The sequence below is a fragment of the Salvelinus alpinus genome, chromosome 15, assembly GCF_045679555.1.
Source record: "Salvelinus alpinus chromosome 15, SLU_Salpinus.1, whole genome shotgun sequence".
Classification (NCBI taxonomy): domain Eukaryota; kingdom Metazoa; phylum Chordata; class Actinopteri; order Salmoniformes; family Salmonidae; genus Salvelinus; species Salvelinus alpinus.
Genome location: NC_092100.1, coordinates 48,987,092 through 49,013,883, shown reverse-complemented (window position 1 = coordinate 49,013,883; position 26,792 = coordinate 48,987,092). Strand labels below are relative to the sequence as shown.

The window sequence follows — 26,792 nt, the reverse complement described above, 5'->3', positions numbered from 1 at the left end:
AACTCCAGAAATATATGTATACCAACCACAATAGCACATTCATCTAAGAAAACAGAGAAAAACATGAGAGAGAGGCAGGGATAAACTGAATCACTGACATAACCTGAGAATAAACTCACCCAAAGCCTCTTCTACAGAGTAGTAGGAAATCCTTACAGGGCGGACAAGTCAGCTCAAGCCTCCCGTAGGAGCAGTAGGGAAAGTCTGGCAGTAACACGTAATCTTCCCAGGCAGGCACTGCAGCTCAGAGCTACGTGACTCAGCTCAGCGGAGAGACTCACCAATAAGGGGAAGACTACTTCTTCCTTCCCTGCACATAGCGCACAAAACACACGTGCAAACACACACAAGCACACTTCACCATAGCACTATCGTCGCAGTGATAAGGGGAAGTAAGGGTAAATTGGCTCTGAAAGGATGTGTAATTCAATCAAATGTTATAGAATGTGCTGAATTACAATGAAATGAGAGAGGGTTGATGAACATATAGCAGCCCAAAGTCCTTTATGATAATAACTAATCAACTTCAGTAACACCTTGACTGACATGTCACTTTAGGCCTACTAGCCTACGTGGAGGGTCGTATAATATAGAGATGAACCCAGGGAACAATCCAATATGATAAGGATTAAATTGGTCCAATCTTGGTTCTAATCGAATATAGCAATGATTACAGCAGTGAGACACAAATAAAACAAATCATACCATGAGTCATACACTAAAACAAACTCACATAAAACCATGCACACACACCTTCCACATAAACCTAATTAAAGTGTTTACCAAATTCCTCATGCTCATTTTGCTGGTCTGATTTGTTTTAATTTTGTTATGAAAGTAAAAGTCCCTTTTTCAGTCTCTTTCTTCCTCAGGCTGTCTACACACACAGCACAAGGAAGGAGACGGTGAGAGACTAGAAAGAGAAAGACACAGAAAGTTAGCCACCCACAGGGTTGGGGAGTAGTGAACTAAGTTACATGTAGTTCAACTAGGAATTTAACTAGATTTTTCAGTAGCTTAGTTTTAATTGAACTAAGTTCAAATCAAGCTAGTGTTTTCTGTAGTTAATGACTTTTTTTTGCCATGTAGCGTTGTAGCTAACTACTGGAACTACACACTACATTTTTTTTGCAAAAATAAAATAGAATATGGGTGAAGTAGGCAATAATTTCCTTTCTTTTTCAGCAACAGACCTACGTAATTCTTACTTGAAATATTGTTTTTGTTTTTAATAGGCTAAATTTCACAAACATACGATCCCAAAGTTATCGGTTCTTGCAATTTGTAGTCAATTGTCACACCCTGATCTGTTTCACCTGTCGTTGTGATTGTCTCCACCCCCTCCAGGTGTCGCTTGTTTTCCCCAGTGTATTTATCCCTGTGTTTCCTGTCTCTCTGTGGTAGTTTGTCTTGTATGTCTAAGTTAACCAGCGTGTTTTCCCCGTGCGCTTGCCTTTTCTATTCTCTTTTTGCTAGTCCTCCCGGTTTGACCCTTGACTGTTTCTGGACAGTGTGCCTGCCTGCCTGACCATTCTGCCTGCCTTGACCTCGAGCCTGTCTGCCGCTCTGTACCCCTATTACTCTGAACTGGTTTTGACATTTTGCCTGTCTACGACCGTTCTCTTGCCTACTCCCTTTTTGGATCAATAAACATTTAAGAGTCCAACCATCTGCCTCCTGTGTCTGCATCTGGGTCTCGCCTTGTGCCATGATAGTCAATGACATTTCAGATTTACATATTGAAGATTTAAGTCGGTTGGATGTAGTGAACTACTTTTTCAAAGTACTTTAGTTAAGCCAACTATGTGTTTCTTAAGTGTAGCTGTAGTGTAGCTTAACTTCTTCCAGGGTGAAGAACTTGGTAGCTTTGTAAACTATATTTTCAGAGTAGCTTCCTGTGGCATTTTGTATCGGAAGCCACGTGACCACTTGGGGAACTCAAGTGTTGGAGAGTGGGATATGTTGGAACAGTAATCACCAGAAAGAGTTTGAGCAGCTCAAGGTACTAATCATGCATGCTCCAGTACTGAGGTTCTAGGATGAAAATCTCAAAACCAAAATCTCAGCAGATGCCTCTAAAGCAGGTTTAGGTGCAGTGTTGTTACAGCAGTATGCCACTAGATGGCGCCCAGTCACATGCCTCCATGGCTCTGGCAACTTCTGAGTAACTAACTATGCTCAGATTGAGAAAGAGGCATTGTAACTGTCATATGCATGTAAGATATTCCATGTGTTTATCTATGGTAAAACAGTGTGGGCCAAAACATAAACCTTTTGGTTACTATTGCAAAGAAGGATCTGGCGTACACACCACCAAGGGTACAGAGACTGTTTCTAAAACTTCAGAAATATGACTTGCAACTGGAGTACAGGCCAGGAAAAGAATTGTTAGTGGCAGACACATTGTCCAGAGCTTTAGACAGCTCAGAACCAAACCCGATATAGGAGCAGGACGAGACCATACATGTAAACCTTATCAGAAAGAGCTGCCCAGTCTCAGATGAAATGTGGACAGTTATTTCACATGCTACTGCAGAAGATGAGTGTTTGCAAACGGTGATTCAAGCCATAACATACGGGTTGTCTGTACAAGCTATGATATACCCTTATGGTCAATACAGGGATGAGCTATCTGTACTCAACGGAATTCTGTTTATGATTTCAAGAATTGTGATACCAAGTGGGTTACAGAAAAACATGCTGATCAAAATACACATGGGCCATCTAGGGATGGAAAAGCCCAAACAACGTGCAAAAGCAGTGTTATTTTGGCCCAAGATGAATACTGATATAGAGCAGACAATCAGAGCCTGTGAAACGTGCCAGAAATACAGAGCAAAACAGAGCAAAGAGACAATGTGGGTTGAGGAAAAAGAGGTATTGAGACCATGGGGCAAAGTAGGAATAGATCTCTGTTCTCTTGAGGGAGAGAACGATGTTCTACTGATGGACTATTACTCTCATTACCCAGAGTGCTTTGCTGAAGGACACTACTGCTAGTCAGGGGATTATTCTTTGCTCGCCATGGGGTCGAAGAGATTGTCCGTACGGACAACGCCTCACAGTTCAGCTTTCAGTGATTCTTCTAGACTGTACTGGTTCGAGCATGTCACATCCAGCCCACTGTACCCACGGTCTAATGGGTTAGTCGAGAACAGTGTCAAAACAGTGAAACTACTGGTTAAGAAAGCTCTGGACTCAAAGACAGATCCATAACTAGCTTTGTTAAACTACAAGGCTACTCCACTAAAACATGGTCTGTCTCCTGCAGAGCTGTTGGTCAACAGGAAACTCAAACTAGGTTGACAGTACTCCTAGAAACAGAGAAGGATGACAAGGTCATTTTTAACAGAGAGAGAAGAGTGAACAGAAAGGAACTATGAAAACGGGTCCAAAGTCCAAATGATAGAGTGAAAATGCATGATGGTAAAACGTGGAGCCACGTGACCACTTGAGGGACGCGCATCCCCCGCACAGGAGTTTAAGACCGGGAGATTCCAGCTCAATGCACTATACTTGTGTGGCTCCGGTTAATTGAACAAAGAAGAACTTATGTTGTAAAGAACAATTGTTTTCTTTAGTATTTCTTAGGCAAGTAGATACAACACTTCCCCAACACTGGCCACCCACTGCCCTACTACTCTCCCGAACACTCCATATTTAACACCTGGATAACCACTCTCTAACAGCCTCCTGTAGCTTTCTGTCTGTTCACCTCCCCAAACATCTACAAACACCTCCTTTAGCTACGCTACCATTTCTCCCCAGCCAAAACCAGTATGAAGTCCAAAGTAAAAGTTAGTGTCATACTACCCATGAGCAACCAACAAAAAAACAATTAACTTTCCTGCAGTCAAATGACCAAACCGCCCTATAGTGCCCTCAGGTGTGGAATGTTACAAATATTTTTCATAATTTCAAAATTATTTTAAAACCCTTATTTTTTAAACGTAGAGAAACTGGTGTTTCTATGTCAAACGGTTTTGTTATATTTCAGTCTTCTGTGATGTATATAAAGTGTATTATTGGGATGCAAACTCAAAATTGAATACATTTCAACTCTATATCTGACATGGTACAGGTGTCTTATGTTTTTAAGCCCATAATTATGTGTGTGAGGTTGTATACAGTGCATTCGGAAAGTATTCTTCCCTTTTTCCACATTTTGTTACGTTACAGCTTTATTCTAAAATTGATTAAATAAAACATTTTCCTCATCAATCTACACACAATACCCCATAATGACAAAGCAAAAAACTGAAATAGCTTATTCAGACCCTTTGCTATGAGACTCAAAATTTAGCACCGATGCCTCTTGTTTCCATTGATCATCCTTCAGATGTTTCTATAACTTGATTGGAGTCCACCTGTGGTAAATTTAATTGATTGGACATGATTTGGAAAGGCACACACCTGTCTATATAAAGTCCCACAGTTGACAATGTCAGAGCAAAAACCAAGCCATGAGGTCGAAGGAATTGTCCGTAGAGCTCCGAGACAGGACTATGTCGAGGCACAGATCTGGGGAAGGGTACCAACAAAAATTCTGCAACATTGAAGGTCCCCAAGAACACAGTGGCCTCCATCATTCTTAAATGGAAGTAGTTTGGAAGCTCCAAGACTCTTCCTAGAGCTGGCCGCCCAGCCGAACTGAGCAATCGGGGAGAAGGGGCTTGGTCGGGGAGGTTACCAAGATCTCGATGGACAATCTGACACAGCTCCAGAGCTCCTCTGTGGAGATGGGAGAACCTTCCAGAAGGATAACCATCTCTGCAGCACTATACCAATCAGGCCTTTATGGTAGAATGGGCAGACGGAAGCCACTCCTCAGTAAAAGGCACATGACAACCTGCTTGGAGTTTTTCCAAAATGCTCTTAAAGGACTCTCAGACCATGAGAAACAAGATTCTCTGGTCTGATGAAACCAAGATTGAACTCTTTGGCCTGAATGCCAAGCGTCACATCTGGAGGAAACCTGGCACCATCCCTACAGTGAAGCATGGTGTGGGGATGTTTTTCAGCGGCAGGGACTGGGAGACTAGTCAGGATCGAGGGAAAGATAAATGGAGGAAAATACAGAGAGATCCTTGATGAACAACAACCCTAAGCACACAGCCAAGACAACGCAGGAGTGGCTTCGGGACAAGTCTCTGAATAATCTTGAGTGGCCCAGCAAGAGCCCGGACTTCAACCCGATCAAACACCTCTGGAGAGACCTGAAAATAGCTGTGCAGCGACACTCCCCATCCAACCTGACAGAGCTTGAGAGGATCTGCAGAGAACAATACAGGTGTGCCAAGCTTGTAGTGTCATACCCAAGAAGACCCGAGGCTGTAATCACTGCCAAAGGTGCTTCAACAAAGTACTGAGTAAAAAGTCTGAATACTTAAGTAAATGTGATATTTTATTTTACATTTTTTATACACTTGCAAAACAAATTACAAACCTGTTTTTGCTTGGTCATTATGGAGTATTGTGTGTAGATTGATGAGGATAAAAAAACAATTTAATACATTTTAGAATAAGGCTGTAACGTAACGAAATTTGGAAAAAGCCAAGGGGTCTGAATACTTCCCAAATGCACTGTACTTTTGTTTCAAAGTAGATTTGTTTAAGTGTAACCGGTGTGAAATGGCTAGCTAGTTAGCGGGGTGCGTGCTCATAGCGTTTCAATCGGTGACGTCACTCGCTCTGAGACCTTGAAGTAGTTGTTCCCCTTGCTCTGCAAGGGCCGCGGCTTTTGTGGAGTGATGGGTAATGATGCTTTGTGGGAGGCAGTTGTTGATGTGTGCAGAGGGTCTCTGGTTCGAGCCCAGGTAGGGGCGTGGAGAGGGACGGAAGCTATACTGTTACATTTAAGACTACCTGTCTTAAATGGGTGGGCATTCTATTTCTGGTGTTCTATGTTGTTCTATGTTTTGTATTTCTATGTGTTTGGCCTGGTATGGTTCCCAATCAAAGGCAGCTGTCTATCGTTGTCTCTGATTGAGAACCATACTTAGGTAGCCTGTTCCCACCTGTGTTTGTGGGTGGTTATTTTCTGTTTAGTGTTGGTTGCACCTTGCAGAACTGTTTCGGCTATTATTTTTGTTATTTTATATTCAGTGTTCAGTCAGTTAATCTAATAAAGATGAACACGTACCCCGCTGCATTTTGGTCTGACGATTCCTCTTCTTCTTCCGATGAATGCCGTGACACTACCAAGAAACACTCTGTGTGACCCTGATTTAGCCTGCAGTAAAAGGTTAAATGGAAAGTATAAACAGAAGTAAAGAGATCTAAAAGTTGTTCGAGAGAGATCTAAACTATCTTTCGTACGTTTCGCAGAAGTCTGTGCAGAGAACTGTGAGTGGAGCTTCCGCATAGTCGGCTATCTGTCTGTGTGTCTGTCACCTTGTCTTTCAGAATTTGTCGCAACAGTGTAACGCAGATGTACAGGTTCTCAGATTCTAACAGTCAGCTCATGACAGAACCTACTGTATAGCACAGGAAGCCAGTATTCTATTCTAACACACACATACATGGGCGGTGTTTAATTCATCTACTGTCCTGTGGGTATGGTCTATACATTTTGAACGCACACACACACACACACACACACACACACACACACACACACACACACACACACACACACACACACACACACACACACACACACACACACACACACACACACACACACACACACACACACACACACACACACACACACACTCCCTGTGACATCAGCTGTTGGGGAATGGAGGGTATGGCAGACATTTCCTTCCATCCCTTTATTAACCAGTCTGACCAGTAGGTATTCCTCTCTGCAGGTATCTCATTGCATGCTTTCTTAATGCATAGCTTTAATACTATGGTAGCTACTATATTATTACCAAGGAGACACAAGGTTAACAATGTTTAGGACCTCAAGACCCTCAACAAAAAGATTGTCTAAAAACCTGCAACCATGTGCATTATCTGCTACCTGGCCTTTAAAAGTACCAGAGAGACCACTCTGCTACCTGGCCTTTAAAATTACCAGAGAGCCCACTCTGCTACCTGGCCTTTAAAAGTACCAGAGAGACCACTCTGCTACCTAGTCTTTAAAATCACCAGAGAGCCCACTCTGCTACCTAGCCTTTAAAATCACCAGAGAGCCCACTCTGTTACCTGGCCTTTAAAATCACCAGAGAGCCCACTCTGTTACCTGGCCTTTAAAATCACCAGAGAGCCCACTCTGTTACCTGGCCTTTAAAATCACCAGAGAGCCCACTCTGCTACCTGGCCTTTAAAATCACCAGAGAGCCCACTCTGCTACCTGGCCTTTAAAATCACCAGAGAGCCCACTCTGCTACCTGGCCTTTAAAAGTACCAGAGAGACCACTCTGCTACCTGGCCTTTAAAAGTACCAGAGAGCCCACTCTGCTACCTGGCCTTTAAAATCACCAGAGAGCCCACTCTGCTACCTGGCCTTTAAAATTACCAGAGAGCCCACTCTGCTACCTAGCCTTTAAAATTACCAGAGAGCCCACTCTGCTACCTAGCCTTTAAAATTACCAGAGACCCCACTCTGCTACCTGGCCTTTAAAATTACCAGAGAGCCCACTCTGCTACCTAGCCTTTAAAATCACCAGAGAGCCCACTCTGCTACCTGGCCTTTAAAATCACCAGAGAGCCCACTCTGCTACCTGGCCTTTAAAATCACCAGAGAGCCCACTCTGCTACCTGGCCTTTAAAATCACCAGAGAGCCCACTCTGCTACCTGGCCTTTAAAATCACCAGAGAGCACACTCTGCCACTCTGGATATTTGATGAGTTTGAAGAGTACATTGTGCCAAACAATATGTCTAAAAATAAGCAATATCCAAAAGGGTAGTTTTGAGATATTAATATTTTTTACTGTTGAATAAATGTATGTGAAAATGTGTATTTCAGAATCTAGACATACTCCATATTTGAGAGAACATTAGGAGTATAATGACACCAAGATGTTGTCTGTATAATGTACGGTTCACGGATCATAAGGTCTTATAGGAGGCATGTACAGGTCTAAAAAGGGCCTAAAATTGCCACTTTCATCATGATTTTCTCAAAAAGTATTTGTGATTCAAATGTAAAAAGCATTTGAAACATCCTTCCTCCAAATGAAGTAACTATGCGAGAATTGCCAGAACAATCTGAAATACCCAAAATATTTTCAGACTATGCTGGCGTGGAATCACCTTGTAGTGAAAAGGAGAGTTAAACCCAGTGTTCGAGTAGCAGTTCCAGAGACACAGAAACCAGATGACCAACTACAACAGACAGACAGACAGACAGAGAGACAGACAGGATTTACAGTAAGGCCTGTTGAACCACCCAGACCTTCATCAGATGAACCCTCCCCTCACCCACTAGTTCACAGTCCAATTTTAGATTATAGGCTACCCCCTCTGAGGCTGATCAATGGGGAAAACTGGAAGAGAGGGATATAGGGAGGGAAGGAGAAAGGGAGTGAAGGGGGGGTGGCATATGACAGGACAGATGCATTCAAAGAGGGGGGGGGGCAGCAGATAAACACAGAGGAAGAAATAGAAATACAATGAATAGAAGGAAAGGACAGACGAACATAGAGAGAACGGGGGTAAGAAGACTGGTAGATGAGAAGAGAGGGAGGACGGTAGAAAGCAAAAGACAGAGAAAGTGTGGCACAGAAGGGAGCGACTCATACATCATTACTGCTTTAAGCCAATACCCACACCCACACACCACACACACTTTCTGTGAAACCTGTGTGCTGCCAAGGGGAGTGTTTCTACAGTCCAGCATGCATTCCCCTGCCCTCTGCACTGCCCATCTATTCTAGGTGGGACCACATTCCTCATATTCACCCTTTCATTCTATTACTTTCATTTTCTCTCTGCCCTAAACAAAAAAGGACTATGTAGCACGAATGTGTGGTGACACCTCTGTCCCCAAACAGACATACACTCTGTCCCACATACCCATGCTCAAACGCAGCATTGGCTTAACACCCCACGACTACACTTGGTTAAACTGAGAAGAATTGACAGTGTTATCACCTCGGGCTGGGGGAAGGAAGGAGAGAGTTTTTAGAAAAGGAAACCACAGCACAATGAGCAAGCAGTACACCATGCTTACATGTACACAGCACTGTAGGGCCTGTCATTTCACAAAGGTTAAATACTCCTCTTTTAGTACAGTAGACTACAGTAGCTAATGAACAGAAACTAATAGTAGGAGAGAGGGGAGATAAGAGATAGCAAGATTAAAAGAGGAGATTGTGATATTGAGAGTGAGAGTGAGAAAGGGATCAAGTTGACCTTTAGCGTGTTCGATCTTCACCCCGACACAGGCCTCCTCATCAGTGTTCTTGGAATGGAAACAGCTGGGCTTGCCTTTCTTTTCTGCAATGACAAGTCCAAATGTTAACAAATGCTAATATATCAAGTTTACCGTAACGTACTGTAGAACACACCAAGACCCAAACATTCACCCAACATGGAAAGAACAGGGGCAAGAGGAACCAGCCTGAAGTAGTTTATAGAGCTCAATGATTTATTGAATAGGAGACAGAGAAAGAGAGAGAGAGAGAGAGAGAGAGAGACAGAGACAGAGAGAGAGAGAGACACAGAGACAGAGACACAGAGAGAGACAGAGACAGAGACACAGAGAGAGCGAGAGAGAGAGATTCGAATTCTGGAATCTCTTGTGTAGCTTTTGCAGGATTCTGTACAGCAGCTATATGAATATTTGGAGCAATTCTGATCCTCTGGTTCACATGAGGGGAGAGTTATTATTTTATATGTTTGGAAATAAAATAATATTCCATCCCTCAGAGATTTAATTCTAATTAGTTAGAATGTGATATGTAGGGCATCCTCACTAGGGAGAGCTAAGACACTCACCAGAGCCATTTCATATGCACATAAAACATTAAAGAGAAAACAGCCGTGCTATTAATACTATGATAGGCCCACACACATACAGTGCATTCGGAAAGTATTCAGACCCTTTGACTTTTTCCACATTTTGTTACGTTACAGCCTTATTCTAAAATGGATTAAATAAATAAAAATCCACATCAATCTACACCATTAAAACCCCATAATGACAAAGCGAAAACAGGTTTTTATTAAAAACTGAAATAGCTTATTTACATAAGTATTCAGACCCTTTGCTATGAGACTCAAAATTGAGCTCAGGTGCATCCTGTTTCCATTGATCATCCTTGAGATGTTTCTACAACTTGATTGGAGTCTACCTGTGCTAAATTAAATTGATCGGACATGATTTGGAAAGGCACACACCTGTCTATATAAGGTCCCACAGTTGACAGTGCATGTCAGAGCAAAAGATAGGATTGTGTCGAGGCACATATCTGGGGAAGGGTACCAAAACATTTCTGCACCATTGAATGTCCCCAATTACACAGTGGCCTCTATCATTCTTAAATGGAAGAAGTTTGGAACCACCACGACTCTTGATAGAGCTGGACACCCGGCCAAACTGAGGAATCGGGGAGAAGGGTCTTGGTCAGGGAGAAGACCAAGAACACGATAGTCACTCTGACAGAGCTCCAGAGTTCCTCTGTGGAGATGAGAGAAACTTCCATAAGGATAACCATCTCTGCAGCACTTTATCAAGCCTTTATGTTAGAGTTGCCAGACGGAAGCCACTCCTCAGTAAAAGGCACATGAAATCCCGCTTGGAGTTTGTCAAAACTCTCAGACCATGAGAAACAAAATTCTCTGGTCTGATGAAACCAAGATTGAACTCTTTGGTCTGAATGCCAAGCGCCACGTCTGGAGGAAACCTGGCACCATCCTTACGGTGAAGCATGGTGGTGGCAGCATCATGCTGTGGGGATGTTTTTCAGCAGCAGGGACTGGGAGACTAGTCAGGATCGAGGGAAAGATGAACGGAGCAAATTACAACGAGATCCTTGATGAAAACCCGCTCAAGAAATCAGACTGGGGTGAAGGTTCACCTTCCAACAAGACAACGACCCTAAGCACACAGCCAAGACAACGCAGGAGTGGCTTCAGGACAAGTCTCTGAAGTTCCTTGAGTGGCCCAGCCAGAGCCCGGACTTGAACCCAATCTATCATCTCTGGAGAGACCTGAAAATAGATTTGCAGTGACGCTCCCCATCCAACCTGACAGAGCTTGAGAGGATATGCAGAGAAGAATGCGAGAATCTCCCCAAATACAGGTGTGCCAAGCTTGTAGCGTCATACCCAAGAAGACTTGATGCTGTAATCGCTGCCAAAGGTGCTTCAACAAAGTACTTAGTAAAGGGTCTGAATACTTATGTAAATGTGATATTTCAGTTTTTATTTTTAATAAATTAGCAATAATGTATATTATGGGGTACTGTGTGTAGATTAATGAGGGGAAAACAATATTTAAACCATTTTAGACAAAGGAGTAACGTAACAAAATGTGGAAAAAGTCTTCGGGTCTGATTACTTTCTGAAGGCACTGTATACACACACACAAAGAGTAAGTGCACACACATGCAAAATGTTCCGATCTTTCTTAAATGTCAACCAGAAACAGCACCCACATTCTAACGTTTGCCGTTACGACAGTAACAGTCAGGATGCTGAAGTCCAATAATAACATCAACCGGACATTCTCGATGTTACAGTACAGAGGAAACTGCCATAGAAAGTGAGTATTGAGTATGTAGGGGAATAGAGGAAATGCTTACTGTGGGGCCATGGAGGGAGGTGGGTGTGTGTGTGTGTGTGTGTGTGAGGGTATGATATCCTGCTGCAGGGATTAAAGAGGGCTTTCTACACCCACCATCTGGACTCCTCATGCCAGGCTTTCCAGCTGTTCACACACACACACACACACACACACACACACACACACACACACACACACACACACACACACACACACACACACACACACACACACACACACACACACACACACACACACACACACACACACACACACACACACACATTCTAGTATAGATTGCAGAAAGCGTGTTTCCTAGTAGCAGTACATACATACAGTTGAAGTTAGAAGTCATTAAAACTTGTTTTCAACCACTCCACAAATTTCTTGTTGACAAACTATAGTTTTGGCAAGTCTGTTAGGACATCTACTTTGTGCATGACATAAGTCATTTTTCCAACAATTGTTTACAGACAGATTATTTCACTTATAATTCACTGTATCACAATTCCAGAGTCAGAAGTTTACATACACTAAGTTGACTGTGCCTTTAAACAGCTTGGAAAATTCCAGAAAATGATGTCACGGCTTTAGAAGCTTCTGATAGGCTGATTGACATCATTTCAGTCAATTGGAGGTGTACCTGTGGATGTATTTCAAGGCCTACGTTCATCATCACGTTCTAACACAGGACAACAGAGCTGTGATCGGGCGCACTCAGTCCAGTGCAGCCCAGTGATTGGACAGGCCTGAGGAGTGATGGGAGCCATAGGTCAGTTATGGGGCACGGGGACGAACACTGTCAATGACAGCCATTCAGTCAGACGTCTGAGGTGACACAGAGATGACAAGGATATTCATTGTAGATTAGGAGTGATGAGAGATGTTATGAAAGAAAAAATGAGAGACTATACAAAGCTCTGATGAAGGTGTCTGACACCGTTACTGTGCCTAGCATAGTGTGGATGTTTGAATCAGGGCTATGTTTTGTTTTGTATGGAGAAATACCCACACAATCATGTCCTTCAGGGCAAATGACCTGCCAACCACCTGAGAGCTGTGGTGTTATCCCATCTACTGCAGTGTGTGTCAAATCGAATCAAATGTTATTTGTCACATGCGCCGAATATAACGGGTGTAGACCTTACCATGAAATGCTTGCTTATGAGCCTTCCCAACGATGCAGAGTTTAAAAAAATGATAATAAGAGTACCAGATCAATGTGGAGCTAAATAAAGAGAGTACCAGATCAATGTGGAGCTAAATACAGAGAGTACCAGATCCATGTGGAGCTAAATACAGAGAGTACCAGATCAATGTGGAGCTAAATACAGAGAGTACCAGATCAATGTGGAGCTAAATACAGGGAGTACCAGTACCAGATCAATGTGGAGCTAAATACAGAGAGTACCAGATCAATGTGGAGCTAAATACAGAGAGTACCAGATCAATGTGGAGCTAAATACAGAGAGTACCAGATCCATGTGGAGCTAAATACAGAGAGTACCAGATCAATGTGGAGCTAAATACAGAGAGTACCAGATCAATGTGGAGCTAAATACAGAGAGTACCAGATCAATGTGGAGCTAAATACAGAGAGTACCAGATCCATGTGGAGCTAAATACAGAGAGTACCAGATCAATGTGGAGCTAAATACAGAGAGTACCAGATCAATGTGGAGCTAAATACAGGGAGTACCAGTACCAGATCAATGTGGAGCTAAATACAGAGAGTACCAGATCAATGTGGAGCTAAATACAGAGAGTACCAGATCAATGTGGAGCTAAATACAGAGAGTACCAGATCCATGTGGAGCTAAATACAGAGAGTACCAGATCAATGTGGAGCTAAATACAGAGAGTACCAGATCAATGTGGAGCTAAATACAGAGAGTACCAGATCAATGTGGAGCTAAATACAGAGAGTACCAGATCCATGTGGAGCTAAATACAGAGAGTACCAGATCAATGTGGAGCTAAATACAGAGAGTACCAGATCAATGTGGAGCTAAATACAGAGAGTACCAGATCAATGTGGAGCTAAATACAGAGAGTACCAGATCAATGTGGAGCTAAATACAGAGAGTACCAGATCCATGTGGAGCTAAATACAGAGAGTACCAGATCCATGTGGAGCTAAATACAGAGAGTACCAGATCAATGTGGAGCTAAATACAGAGAGTACCAGATCAATGTGGAGCTAAATAAAGAGAGTACCAGATCAATGTGGAGCTAAATACAGAGAGTACCAGATCAATGTGGAGCTAAATACAGAGAGTACCAGATCCATGTAGAGCTAAATACAGAGAGTACCAGATCCATGTGGAGCTAAATACAGAGAGTACCAGATCAATGTGGAGCTAAATACAGAGAGTACCAGATCAATGTGGAGCTAAATACAGAGAGTACCAGATCAATGTGGAGCTAAATACAGAGAGTACCAGATCAATGTGGAGCTAAATACAGGGAGTACCAGTACCAGATCAATGTGGAGCTAAATACAGAGAGTACCAGATCAATGTGGAGCTAAATACAGAGAGTACCAGATCAATGTGGAGCTAAATACAGAGAGTACCAGATCCATGTGGAGCTAAATACAGAGAGTACCAGATCAATGTGGAGCTAAATACAGAGAGTACCAGATCCATGTGGAGCTAAATACAGAGAGTACCAGATCAATGTGGAGCTAAATACAGAGAGTACCAGATCCATGTGGAGCTAAATACAGAGAGTACCAGATCAATGTGGAGCTAAATACAGAGAGTACCAGATCAATGTGGAGCTAAATACAGAGAGTACCAGATCAATGTGGAGCTAAATACAGAGAGTACCAGATCAATGTGGAGCTAAATACAGAGAGTACCAGATCCATGTGGAGCTAAATACAGTGAGTACCAGATCCATGTGGAGCTAAATACAGAGAGTACCAGATCAATGTGGAGCTAAATACAGAGAGTACCAGATCAATGTGGAGCTAAATAAAGAGAGTACCAGCTCAATGTGGAGCTAAATACAGAGAGTACCAGATCAATGTGGAGCTAAATACAGAGAGTACCAGATCCATGTGGAGCTAAATACAGAGAGTACCAGATCCATGTGGAGCTAAATACAGAGAGTACCAGATCAATGTGGAGCTAAATACAGAGAGTACCAGATCAATGTGGAGCTAAATACAGAGAGTACCAGATCCATGTGGAGCTAAATACAGAGATTACCAGATCAATGTGGAGCTAAATACAGAGAGTACCAGATCAATGTGGAGCTAAATACAAAGAGTACCAGATCAATGTGGAGCTAATACAGAGAGTACCAGATCAATGTGGAGCTAAATACAGGGAGTACCAGTACCAGATCAATGTGGAGCTAAATACAGAGAGTACCAGTACCAGATCAATGTGGAGCTAAATACAGGGAGTACCAGATCAATGTGGAGTTAAATACAGGGAGTACCAGTACCAGATCAATGTGGAGCTAAATACAGGGAGTACCAGGACCAGATCAATGTGGAGTTATATACAGGGAGTACCAGTACCAGATCAATGTGGAGCTAAATACAGAGTACCAGTACCAGATCAATGTGGAGCTAAATACAGGGAGTACCAGATCAATGTGGAGCTAAATACAGGGAGTACCAGTACCAGATCAATGTGGAGCTAAATACAGAGAGTACCAGTACCAGATCAATGTGGAGCTAAATACAGGGAGTACCAGATCAATGTGGAGCTAAATACAGGGAGTACCAGATCAATGTGGAGCTAAATACAGAGAGTACCAGATCAATGTGGAGCTAAATACAGGGAGTACCAGTACCAGATCAATGTGGAGCTAAATACAGGGAGTACCAGATCAATGTGGAGCTAAATACAGAGAGTACCAGTACCAGATCAATGTGGAGCTAAATACAGGGAGTACCAGTACCAGATCAATGTGGAGCTAAATACAGAGAGTACCAGTACCAGATCAATGTGGAGCTAAATACAGGGAGTACCAGGACCAGATCAATGTGGAGTTATATACAGGGAGTACCAGTACCAGATCAATGTGGAGCTAAATACAGGGAGTACCAGTACCAGATCAATGTGGAGCTAAATACAGGGAGTACCAGATCAATGTGGAGCTAAATACAGGGAGTACCAGTACCAGATCAATGTGGAGCTAAATACAGAGAGTACCAGTACCAGATCAATGTGGAGCTAAATACAGAGAGTACCAGTACCAGATCAATGTGGAGCTAAATACAGGGAGTACCAGATCAATGTGGAGCTAAATACAGAGAGTACCAGATCAATGTGGAGCTAAATACAGGGAGTAGCAGATCAATGTGGAGCTAAATACAGGGAGTACCAGTACCAGATCAATGTGGAGCTAAATACAGGGAGTACCAGATCAATGTGGAGCTAAATACAGAGAGTACCAGTACCAGATCAATGTGGAGCTAAATACAGGGAGTACCAGTACCAGATCAATGTGGAGCTAAATACAGAGTACCAGTACCAGATCAATGTGGAGCTAAATACAGGGAGTACCAGATCAATGTGGAGCTAAATACAGGGAGTACCAGTACCAGATCAATGTGGAGCTAAATACAGAGAGTACCAGTACCAGATCAATGTGGAGCTAAATACAGGGAGTACCAGATCAATGTGGAGCTAAATACAGGGAGTACCAGATCAATGTGGAGCTAAATACAGAGAGTACCAGATCAATGTGGAGCTAAATACAGGGAGTACCAGTACCAGATCAATGTGGAGCTAAATACAGGGAGTACCAGATCAATGTGGAGCTAAATACAGAGAGTACCAGTACCAGATCAATGTGGAGCTAAATACAGGGAGTACCAGTACCAGATCAATGTGGAGCTAAATACAGAGAGTACCAGTACCAGATCAATGTGGAGCTAAATACAGGGAGTACCAGGACCAGATCAATGTGGAGTTATATACAGGGAGTACCAGTACCAGATCAATGTGGAGCTAAATACAGAGTACCAGTACCAGATCAATGTGGAGCTAAATACAGGGAGTACCAGATCAATGTGGAGCTAAATACAGGGAGTACCAGTACCAGATCAATGTGGAGCTAAATACAGAGAGTACCAGTACCAGATCAATGTGGAGCTAAATACAGGGAGTACCAGATCAATGTGGAGCTAAATACAGGGAGTACCAGATCAATGTGGAGCTAAATACAGGGAGTACCAGATCAATGTGGAGCTAAATACAGAGAGTACCAGATCAATGTGGAGCTAAATACAGGGAGTACCAGTACCAGATCAATGTGGAGCTAAATACAGGGAGTACCAGATCAATGTGGAGCTAAATACAGAGAGTACCAGATCAATGTGGAGCTAAATACAGGGAGTACCAGTACCAGATCAATGTGTAGCTAAATACAGAGAGTACCAGTACCAGATCAATGTGCAGAGGTAGAAGGTATTTGAGGTAGATATGTACATGAAGGCAGGGGAAAGTGACTAAGCATCAGGATAGTTAATAATTAAGAGTAAAATAAAGAACAGAGTGCAGCATATGAAGAGAGCAATTTAATTAACAACTTAGCAGTCTTATGACTTGAGGGTAGAAGCTGTGTCGGAGCCTGTTGGTCCGGTACCGTTTACTGGACGGTAGCAGAGTGAACATTCTATGGCTTGGGTGGCTGGAGTTTTACGGGCCTTCCTCTGACACAGTCTGATATAGAGGTCCCCCACCTTTGTTTTTACACTGCTGCTACTCGCTGTTTATTATCTATGTATAGTCACTTTACCCCTACCTACATGTACAAATGACCTCGATTAACCTGTACCACGACACTTTGACTCTGTACCCCCTGTATATAGCCTCGTAATTGTTTTTTTTACTTTAGTTTATTTAGTCAATATTTTCTTAGCTCTATTTTCTTAAAACTGCATTGTTGGTTAAGGGCTTGTAAGTAAGCATTTCACGGTAAGGTCTACACCCATTGTATTCGGCACATACGACAAATGTTGATATAGAGGACCTTCCACCACCCTGGTTGTGTGTGTGTGTGTGTGTCCACACACACTCCATTCAGTTCTAGTGCCACACACTCATCATGTCCCTGCAGTGTTAACATTTCAAATGCCTCTTTAAAAACAGCCTAGTAACAGTAAATACACGCAGTCAGCAAAAAGCAGAGCTGCTGCGTCATTGACAACCTCTGAACATTTCTCCATCCTCTCCTCTCTGCTCCTTTCCTCTTTCCGCAGGCAGTGCTATAACACCACAGTGATTCTCACAAAACTGGCACTTGACCAAACATTTTTGCCTAAAAAGAAACACATTTTCCACAATAATTCCTCTTGGATCACTAAGATTAGGATCTGTATTTATCTATTTCATAATTATGATGTTTATTGATCAGATTTTATGCAATTGACCACAATTTACACAACAAGCAAAGCAAAAATGATCATTACCGTAACAGTTTTCAAAGTCCAAAAAAGTAATAAACAAATCCATTTCTAATAATTTTTTAACATTGCACACCTAATGAAAAGGCCTGAAGTAAACATAACACTGAAAACAAATATGTTTACAATTAAATTATTAAAATGCATTTTGTAATTTATCTCACACATCCTTTTCTGAATCTTGTTATTTGTCAGAATTATTTGTGTGTATTTTTATGTACAAATATTTGGATAAAGAACAAATGGCACACTATCAGATTAAGACAGAATTACAAAGTAAACATTACGTTTTTCCTAATATTTCCTAAATATTTGTACATTGTGGTAATGACAAGCCGTTTTCAGAGATGACAATGCATGTTTCGGTAATGAGTGTTGCATAGTTTGCCATTGAAAAATGGTGCTGAGTTCTATTAGAGATCCAGTAACCCAATACTTCATCTTATTGTGTCATTTGTTAATCCCAAATGACTTGCATAATACTCAAATCACTGATCTTAATGGAATTGACTAAAATACCCCTTATGTTAGTAGAAATAGAAGTACTGCAATTACATGCATGTATTTTCAAAAGTCAAAAGTGGACTTAAACATTCAAAAAACAGACTTAAATTATTATTTTTCCCCCCCAAGGAGGACCTTTACTTCCTGTATTAGGATGTGGATATGTGTCGTTCCAAGGTATTTCAGAAGTATTTCTACATTGAATGGGATCCTATGGGCAAATGGTATAACATGATATTCATATAAAGTATCTAAATATGTGGGATATGGACCAAAAATGGGATATCAAACAACAGTGTAGGTAAGTGCTAAAACAGGTACACATGTCAAAATGTACACGCCTCCTTTAAGTAACGGGGTTGCTCTCTGCTGAAACACAAACTCCAGATTGTGGCTTTAAGTAAATAAATACAAATGTTACACTCATATTTCTTGACAACCGCTGCTTAATTACATAACTGATGCTTATTATCATATTGAAATTAAAGTTCTCATTACTGAAACGGACCTAAAAATGATGCGGTAATGAGAAACATGTCCACAGACACTGTGCTTTAATGTAATAAATATTATAGTTTAATGTAAACTTCAACTAGTATAGCATTTGTTATGCTTTATGGACAAACAGGAACATATTTGGGGGTTATATTCAAATAACTTTGTTTTTTCTTAAGTGAAATTGTATAAAATGACCCAAGAATTTAATCCAGACGCATTTTGGTAATAAAAATCTGTCCAAAAATGTAAAATGTATTTTTAAAGTAAGACACTGTGCCATAACCTACGCATCTTAGTCTTCAGGATGATAGTTTATTGTTGTAGATGCAACATGGTTTTCTAACTTAATTTGCCACTGCCATGGTTAAAACTGGTTTCATGAGAATCAGTAGCGAGAGGTTCGGCTGATTCTACACATAATAAACAGATCACTTGTCATCAGGCTTAAACCCTACTACAGAACTGTACAATGTGTGCTGTGCTGATGCACTACGGACCCCCATTAAGTACTGTGGGGGCCTACACAAACAGCATACTGTACACACATGTTATTCTGTCTCAAGACTCACAATTTAAAACCCCATCTACACAAAACTACTCTTCCTCAGCAGGTTAACAACATAGAACATCTATTTCTGGATATATTTGACAATGTGTGTGTGTGGGTGTTTGAGGTTTTGAAAAGAAAACAACACTCAACAATAATATCTGGACAGTACCTGAGTAAGCTCCTCTCCAGTGTGGCTGGGTTTTCCCATGCCTGTCCGTAGTACACTGCCTCTCCATGACAAATCCCTCACAGCCCAAGTTTGAACAGAAAAGCAGATCAAATTAAGTTAGGTTAGTTAGTTTGGTCTGGCCCTACGTCGCAGGTTTCCTCATCTGGTGGTTTTTGCTGCGTTGATGTGTTTGTGTTGTTTACCCTCAATGCTCTACCCTCTCTGTCTGACAGTCTGTCATTGTACAACCGGTTCCCAGAATGCTGCTGGTGTCACCGGGTGGGGGAGGGACCTGTAGTTAATGTGTGTGTGTGTGCGTGTGTGAGAGTCAGTGGAGGTTCATCAGAGGAGGAAGGGGAGAACCATCCTACTCAGAGAATTTCATAAAAGAAAAATAATGACACATTAAAAAAGTTACCAATTTTAAATAAACTATACTAAATATATTGATGTCACCAAATAACTGATTAAAATACACTGTTTTGCAATGAAAGTCTACAGTAGTCTCAACAGCACTCTCTAGGGTAGCACCATGGTGTAGCCGGAGGACAGCTATTTTCCATTCTCCTCTGGGTGCATTGACTTCAATACAGAACTTAGGAGACTCATGGTTCTCACCCCCTTCCATAAAGTTACACAGTAATTATGACGACTTCCAGAAGACAACCTTCAACCTATCAGAGCTCTTGGCTGCAATTTCTGAGGCTGGTAACTCTAATGAACTTATCCTCTGCAGCAGAGGTAACTCTGGGTCTTCCTTTCCTGTGGTGGTCCTCATGAGAGCCAGTTTCATCATAGCACTTGATGGTTTTTGCAACTACACTTGAAGAAACTTTCAAAGTTCTTGAAATTTTCCGGATTGACTGACCTTCATGTCTTAAAGTAATGATAGACTGTCGTTTCTATTTGCTTATTTGAGTTGTTTTTTAAATAATATGGACTTGGTCTTTTACCAAATTGGGCTATCTTCTGTATACCCCCCTACCTTGTCACAACACAATGGATTGGCTCAAACGCATTAAGAAGGAAAGAAATTCCACAAATTAACTTTTAACAAGGCACACCTGTTAATTGAAATGCAGAGTGTGCAAAGCTGTCATCAAGGCAAAGGGTGGCTACTTTGAAGAATCTCAAATATGTTTTGATTTGTTTAACACTTTTTTGGTTACTAAATTAATCCATATGTGTTATTTCATACTTTTGATGACTTCACTATTATTCTACAATGTAGAAAATAGTAAAAAATAAAGAAAAACCCTGGAATGAGAAGGTGTGTCCAAATCTTTGAGTGGTACTGCATATTTCATTGTATTGTTTTTTGATGTTAACCTTTCACTTATTTACCTAATTAAGCTACTTTTGTGAAAAATTATATTGAAAAAAATATAAACTTTTTTTATTCAGATTTTTTAAATTCAGATTTTTCAGGGGGTGCTGCAGCACCCTCAGCACCCCTGCTTCTCGTGGCTATGGACAACGATGTAGGCTAGTATGAACTTTTGGCTTGGAAAGGTTGTTGTGTATGGTTACAGACAGCTGTTGTGTTGTGTACTGAAGGGAAAAGTTGAGAGGAGGAGAGTGCGTTGATGCAAGAAGGAATTATACAACGAGCAAAGTGATGATGCTGTATGTGGTATGTGGTTGCTATGAAAATGAACATTTATAGGCTAGGTTGTAGCAACCTCATGATGTGTATAGGGCAAATTCAGGTATTATGTAGTAGCCTAAACCTATCGATGTTACATTGAGCTGAGTGAATAAAATATGAATGACAGTCATTCAATATGCTGTAAAAAAAATTACTGTCCTCCCTAATCTTAAATGTCACTGTCCACCACTGGTGTGTGTGGTGTGTGTGTGTGTCACGCTATCTCTCTAAGGCCAGGTGATCAAAGGCATGAGATCTAGTATCATCGCAATCAGGCACAAATCTAACAGTCGACTATGGCATTATAAACATGACAGAGTCAACAACGCAGAGGAGAACTTGCAGTCATTCTACTCCATTCAAATGAAACATGAATGCCATTAAAACCGGCTCTAACTTGATAAAACATAACCATAAGACAGATAATACAGTGCCCATCCACAGTAAGGAAATGCAAATTAAGAGTAATTTAGGCCTCATTTGCATCACTTCTCTGCACAAACACAGTTATGACCAGATAGTTAATATGCCCAGGCACATCCCTCCAATCAGAGTATGCATGCTGGTCGGGGGTGATAGGGAACAGATGAGCCCTTCTGTCTTGTCAGAGAGGTGATAGGCTTAGTCACGCCCACACTAACATTACAAGGTACTCAATGAACCACAGTCTGGTACAACAACAAACTCAGTCTCTGCAGGGTCTCGAACGCAGCTCTAATTAGGGAACACAGCGACCTGGAGAGATGAACCTGAACGCTCCCCCTGCTAAACACTTCCTGTTAAAACATCAGAGGGAGTTGTGTCTGGTTTAACATTACAGAGATTAGCATCACACAAAGAGAAAAAGAGACAGAGGGGCAGAGAGAGGTAGAGGTAGCAAGAGGGAGAGGCAGAGAGAAAAAAATGAATAACAATGACAAATGGTTTGATGAAGAATGCAAAAACCTAAGAAAGAAATTGATAAACCTATCCAACCAAAAGCGTAAAGACCCAGAAAACCTGAGCCTACGCCTTCACTATAGTGAATCACTAAAACATCACAGAAATACACTACGGAAAAAGAAGGAACAGCATGTCAGAAATCAGCTCAATGTAATTGAAGAATCCATACTCTCACCACTTCTGAGAAAATACTAAATAAACAACACAAAGAGTTATCCAAAACGGAGATGTATAGGTAAACCACTTCTCTTTTCAACCATTAAAGACTACCAGAACCCACTGCATTCTCTAAATACATTGAATGAACTACAGGACAAAATATAAACCCTCCAACCCAAAAAGGCCTGTGGTGTTGATGGTATCCTCAATGAAATTATAAAATATACAGACCACAAATTCCAATTGGTAATACTTAAACTCCTTAACGTCATCCTTAGCTCTGGCATCTTCCCCAATATTTGGAACCAAGGACTGATCACCCCAATCCACAAAAGTGGAGACAAATTTAACCCCAATAACTACCGTGGGATATGCTTCAACAGCTACCTCAAATCAAATCAAATTGTATTTGTCACATGCGCCGAATACAACAGGTGTAGTCCTTACAGTGAAATGCTTACTTACAAGCCCTTAACCAACAATGCAGTTATAAGAAAATAAAAAAAAATAACAAATAATTAAAGAACAGCAGTAAAATAACAATAGCGGGACTATATACAGGGGGTACCGGTACAGAGTCAATGTGCGGGGGCACCGGTGTCGAGGTAATTAAGGTAATATGTACATGCATGTAGAGTTATTAAAGTGACTATGCATAGATAATAACAGAGAGTAGCAGCAGCGTAGAATGGGGGCAATGCAAATAGTCTGGGTAGCCATTTGATTATCTGTTCAGGAGTCTTGGGGGAAGAAGCTGTTAGGAAGTCTCTTGGACCTAGACTTGGCGCTCCGGTACCACTTGCCGTGTGGTAGCAGAGATAACAGTCTATGACTAGGGTGGCTGGAGTCTGTGACAATTTTTAGGGCCTTCCTCTGACACCGCCTGGTCCTGGATGGCAGGAAGCTGGGCCCAGGTGATGTACTGGGCCATATGCAGTACCCTCTGTAGTGCCTTGCGGTCGGAGGCCGAGTAGTTGCCATACCAGGCAGTGATGCAACCCGTCAGGATGCTCTCGATGGTGCAGCTGTAAAACCTTTTGAGGTTCTTCTCCTTAGGGGGAATAGGTTTTGTCGTGCCCTCTTCACGACTGTCTTGGTGTGCTTGGACCATGTTAGTTTGTTGGTGATGTGGACGCCAAGGAACTTGAAGCTCTCAACCTGCTCCACTACAGCCCCGTCGATGAGAATGGGGGCGTGCTCGGTCCTCCTTTTGCTGTAGTCCACAATCTCCTTTGCCTTGATCACGTTGAGGGAGAGGTTGTTGTCCTTGCACCACATGGTCAGGTCTCTGACCTGCTCCCTATAGGCTGTCTCATCGTTGTCGGTGATCAGGCCAACCACTGTTGTGTGTCATCAGCAAACTTAATGATGGTGTTGGAGTCGTGCCTGGCCGTGCAGTCATGAGTGAACAGGGAGTACAGGAGGGAACTGAGTACGCACCACTGAGGGGCCCCCGTGTTGAGGATCAGCGTGGCGGTTGTGTTGTTACCTACCCTTACCACCTGGGGGCAGCCCGTCAGGAAGTCCAGGATCTAGTTGCAGAGGGAGGTGTTTAGTTCCAGGGTCCTTAGCTTAGTGATAAGCTTTGAGGGCACTATGGTGTTGAACGCTGAGCTGTAGTCAATGAATAGCATTCTCACATAGGTGTTTCTTTTGCCCAGGTGTGAAAGGGCAGTGTGGAGTGCAATACAGATTGCATCATCTGTGGATTTGTTGGGGCGGTATGCAAATTGGAGTGGGTCTAGGGTTTCTGGGATAATGGTGTTGATGTGAGCCATAACCAGCCTTTCAAAGCATTTCATGGCTACAGATGTGAGTGCTACGTTCGGTAGTCATATAGGCAGGTTACCTGTTTTTGGGCACAGGGACTTGGTCTGCTTGAAACAAATGTTAGTATTACAGACTCAGACTGGGAAAGGTTGAAAATGTCAGTGAAGACACTTGCCAGTTGGTCAGCGCATGCTTGGAGTACACATCCTGGTAATCCGTTTGGCCCTGCGGCCTTGTGAATGTTGACCTGTTTAAAGGTTTTACTCACATCGGCTGCGGAGAGCGTGATTACACAGTAGTCCGGAACAGCTGATGCTCTCATGCATGTTTCAGTGTTACTTGCCTCAAAGCGAGCATAGAAGTTATTTAGCTCGTCTCGTATGCTCATGTCACTGGACAGCTCTCGGCTGTGCTTCCCTTTGTAGTCTGTAATAGTTTGCGAGCCCTGCCACATCCGACGACGGTCCTGTATTGATGCTTTTCGATCTTAGTCCTGTATTGACGCTTTGCCTGTTTGCCTTGGGAAAATCTTCTGCACTATCATTAACAGCAGACTCGTACATTTCCTCAGTGAAAACAATGTACTGAGCAAATATCAAATTGTTTTTTTTACCAAATTACCGTATGACAGACCACGTATTCACCCTGCACACCCTAACTGACTAACAAACATACCAAAACAAAGGCAAAGTCTTCTCACGCTTTGTTGATTTCAAAAACGCTTTTGACTCAATTTGGCATGAGGGTGTGCTATACAAATTGATGGAAACACTGGTGTTTTGCGGTTACTATTTTAATGAAGCTGCCAGTTGAGGACTTGTGAGGCGTCAGTTTCTAGACACTCTAATGTACTTGCCTCTTGCTTGGTTGTGCACCAGGGCCACATATACAAGTTACATCTAGACACCGTTGCCCTAGAGCACACAAAATAGTATACATACCTCGGTCTAAACATCAGCGCCACAGGTAACTTCCACAAAGCTGTGAACGAGCTGAGAGACAAGGCAAGAAGAGCCTTCTATGCCATCAAAAGGAACATACAATTTGACATACCAATTAGGATCTGGCTAAAAATACTTGAATCACTTATAGAACCCATTGCCCTTAATGGCTGTGAGGTCTGGGGTCTGCTCACCAACCAAGAATTCATAAAATAGGACCACCTCCAAATTGAGACTCTGCATGCAGAATTCTGCAAAAATATCCTCCATGTACAACGTAAAACACCAAATAATGCATGCAGTGCAGAATTAGGCAAACACCCGCTAGTTATCAAAATCCAGAAAAGAGCCATTAAATTCTACAACCACCTAAAAGGAAGCGATTCCCAAACCTTCCATAACAAAGCTATCACCTACAGAGATAAAACTGGAGAAGTCCCCTAAGCAAGCTGGTGCTGGGGCTCTGTTCACAAACACAAACAGACTCCACAGAGCCCCAGGACAGCAACACTATTAGACCCAACCAAATCATTAGAAAACAAAACGATAATTATTTGACACATTGGAAAGAATTAACAAAAAAACAGAGCTAACTAGAATGCTATTTGGTCCTAAACAGAGAGTACTCAGTGGCAGAATACCTGACCACTGTGAAAAATCCAAACTTAAGGAAAGCTTTGGCTATGTATAGACTCAGTGAGCATAGCCTTGCTATTGAGAAAGGCAGCTGTAGGCAGACCTGGCTCTAAAGAGAAGACAGGCTATGTGCACACTGCCCACAAAATGCGGTAGAAACTGAGCTGCACCTCCTAACCTCCTGCCAAATGTATGACCATATTAGAGACACATATTTCCCTCAGATTACAGAAATCCACAAAGAATTTGAAAACAAAGCCAATTTTGATAAACTCCCATATCTACTGGGTGAAATACCACAGTGTGCCATCACAGCAGCAAGATTTGTGACCTGTTGCCACAAGAAAAGGGCAACCAGTGAAGAACAATTACCATTGTAAATACAACCCATATTTATGTTTATTTATTTTCCCTTTTGTACTATAACTATTTGCACATAATATTACATTTCAAATGTATTATTTTGGAACTTTTGTGAGTGTAATGTCTACTGTTCATTTTTATTGTTTATTTCACTTTTGTTTATTATCTACTTCACTTGCTTTGGCAATGTTAACATATGTTTCACATGCCAATAAAGCCCTTACATTGAATTGAATTGAGAGAAAGAGATAGAGAGAGAAAGAGCAGGAGGGAGGGAGTGAGAGAACACAGAAGGAGTCCATATCAGAGAGATCTCCAGGCTATTATCTATTCAGGTGTGAAATTGAGTGGTGAGACAGTCAGAGACAATAATGAAGATTTAACCAGACACACAGGAATGAAGGCCCTCTGAACTCTGAGAGAAGGGATCAATATCGGAACTCTGAGTGTGTGATAAAATCAACAGACAGCCATCATATATCACTCTCTCGCGTTGTAGC

The 26,792-nt window shown here is 42.0% G+C and overlaps 1 protein-coding gene across 6 annotated transcripts in view; it reads right to left on the bottom strand.

Moving 5' to 3' along the window:
- Positions 1-26,792, bottom strand: part of fgd4a (FYVE, RhoGEF and PH domain containing 4a) — a 101,864-nt gene that overhangs the window by 35,128 nt on the left and 39,944 nt on the right. For 4 of the 6 annotated variants that reach the window (XM_071343892.1, XM_071343891.1, XM_071343894.1 and 1 more), the window contains exon 2: positions 9,309-9,392. In XM_071343892.1, coding sequence (XP_071199993.1) covers positions 9,309-9,392 — 84 coding nt within the window. Of the gene's footprint in view, positions 1-119; positions 278-9,308; positions 9,393-19,833; positions 20,037-26,792 lie in introns of those variants that run through there. The other 2 variants (XM_071343893.1, XM_071343897.1) reach the window with 2 other exon arrangements.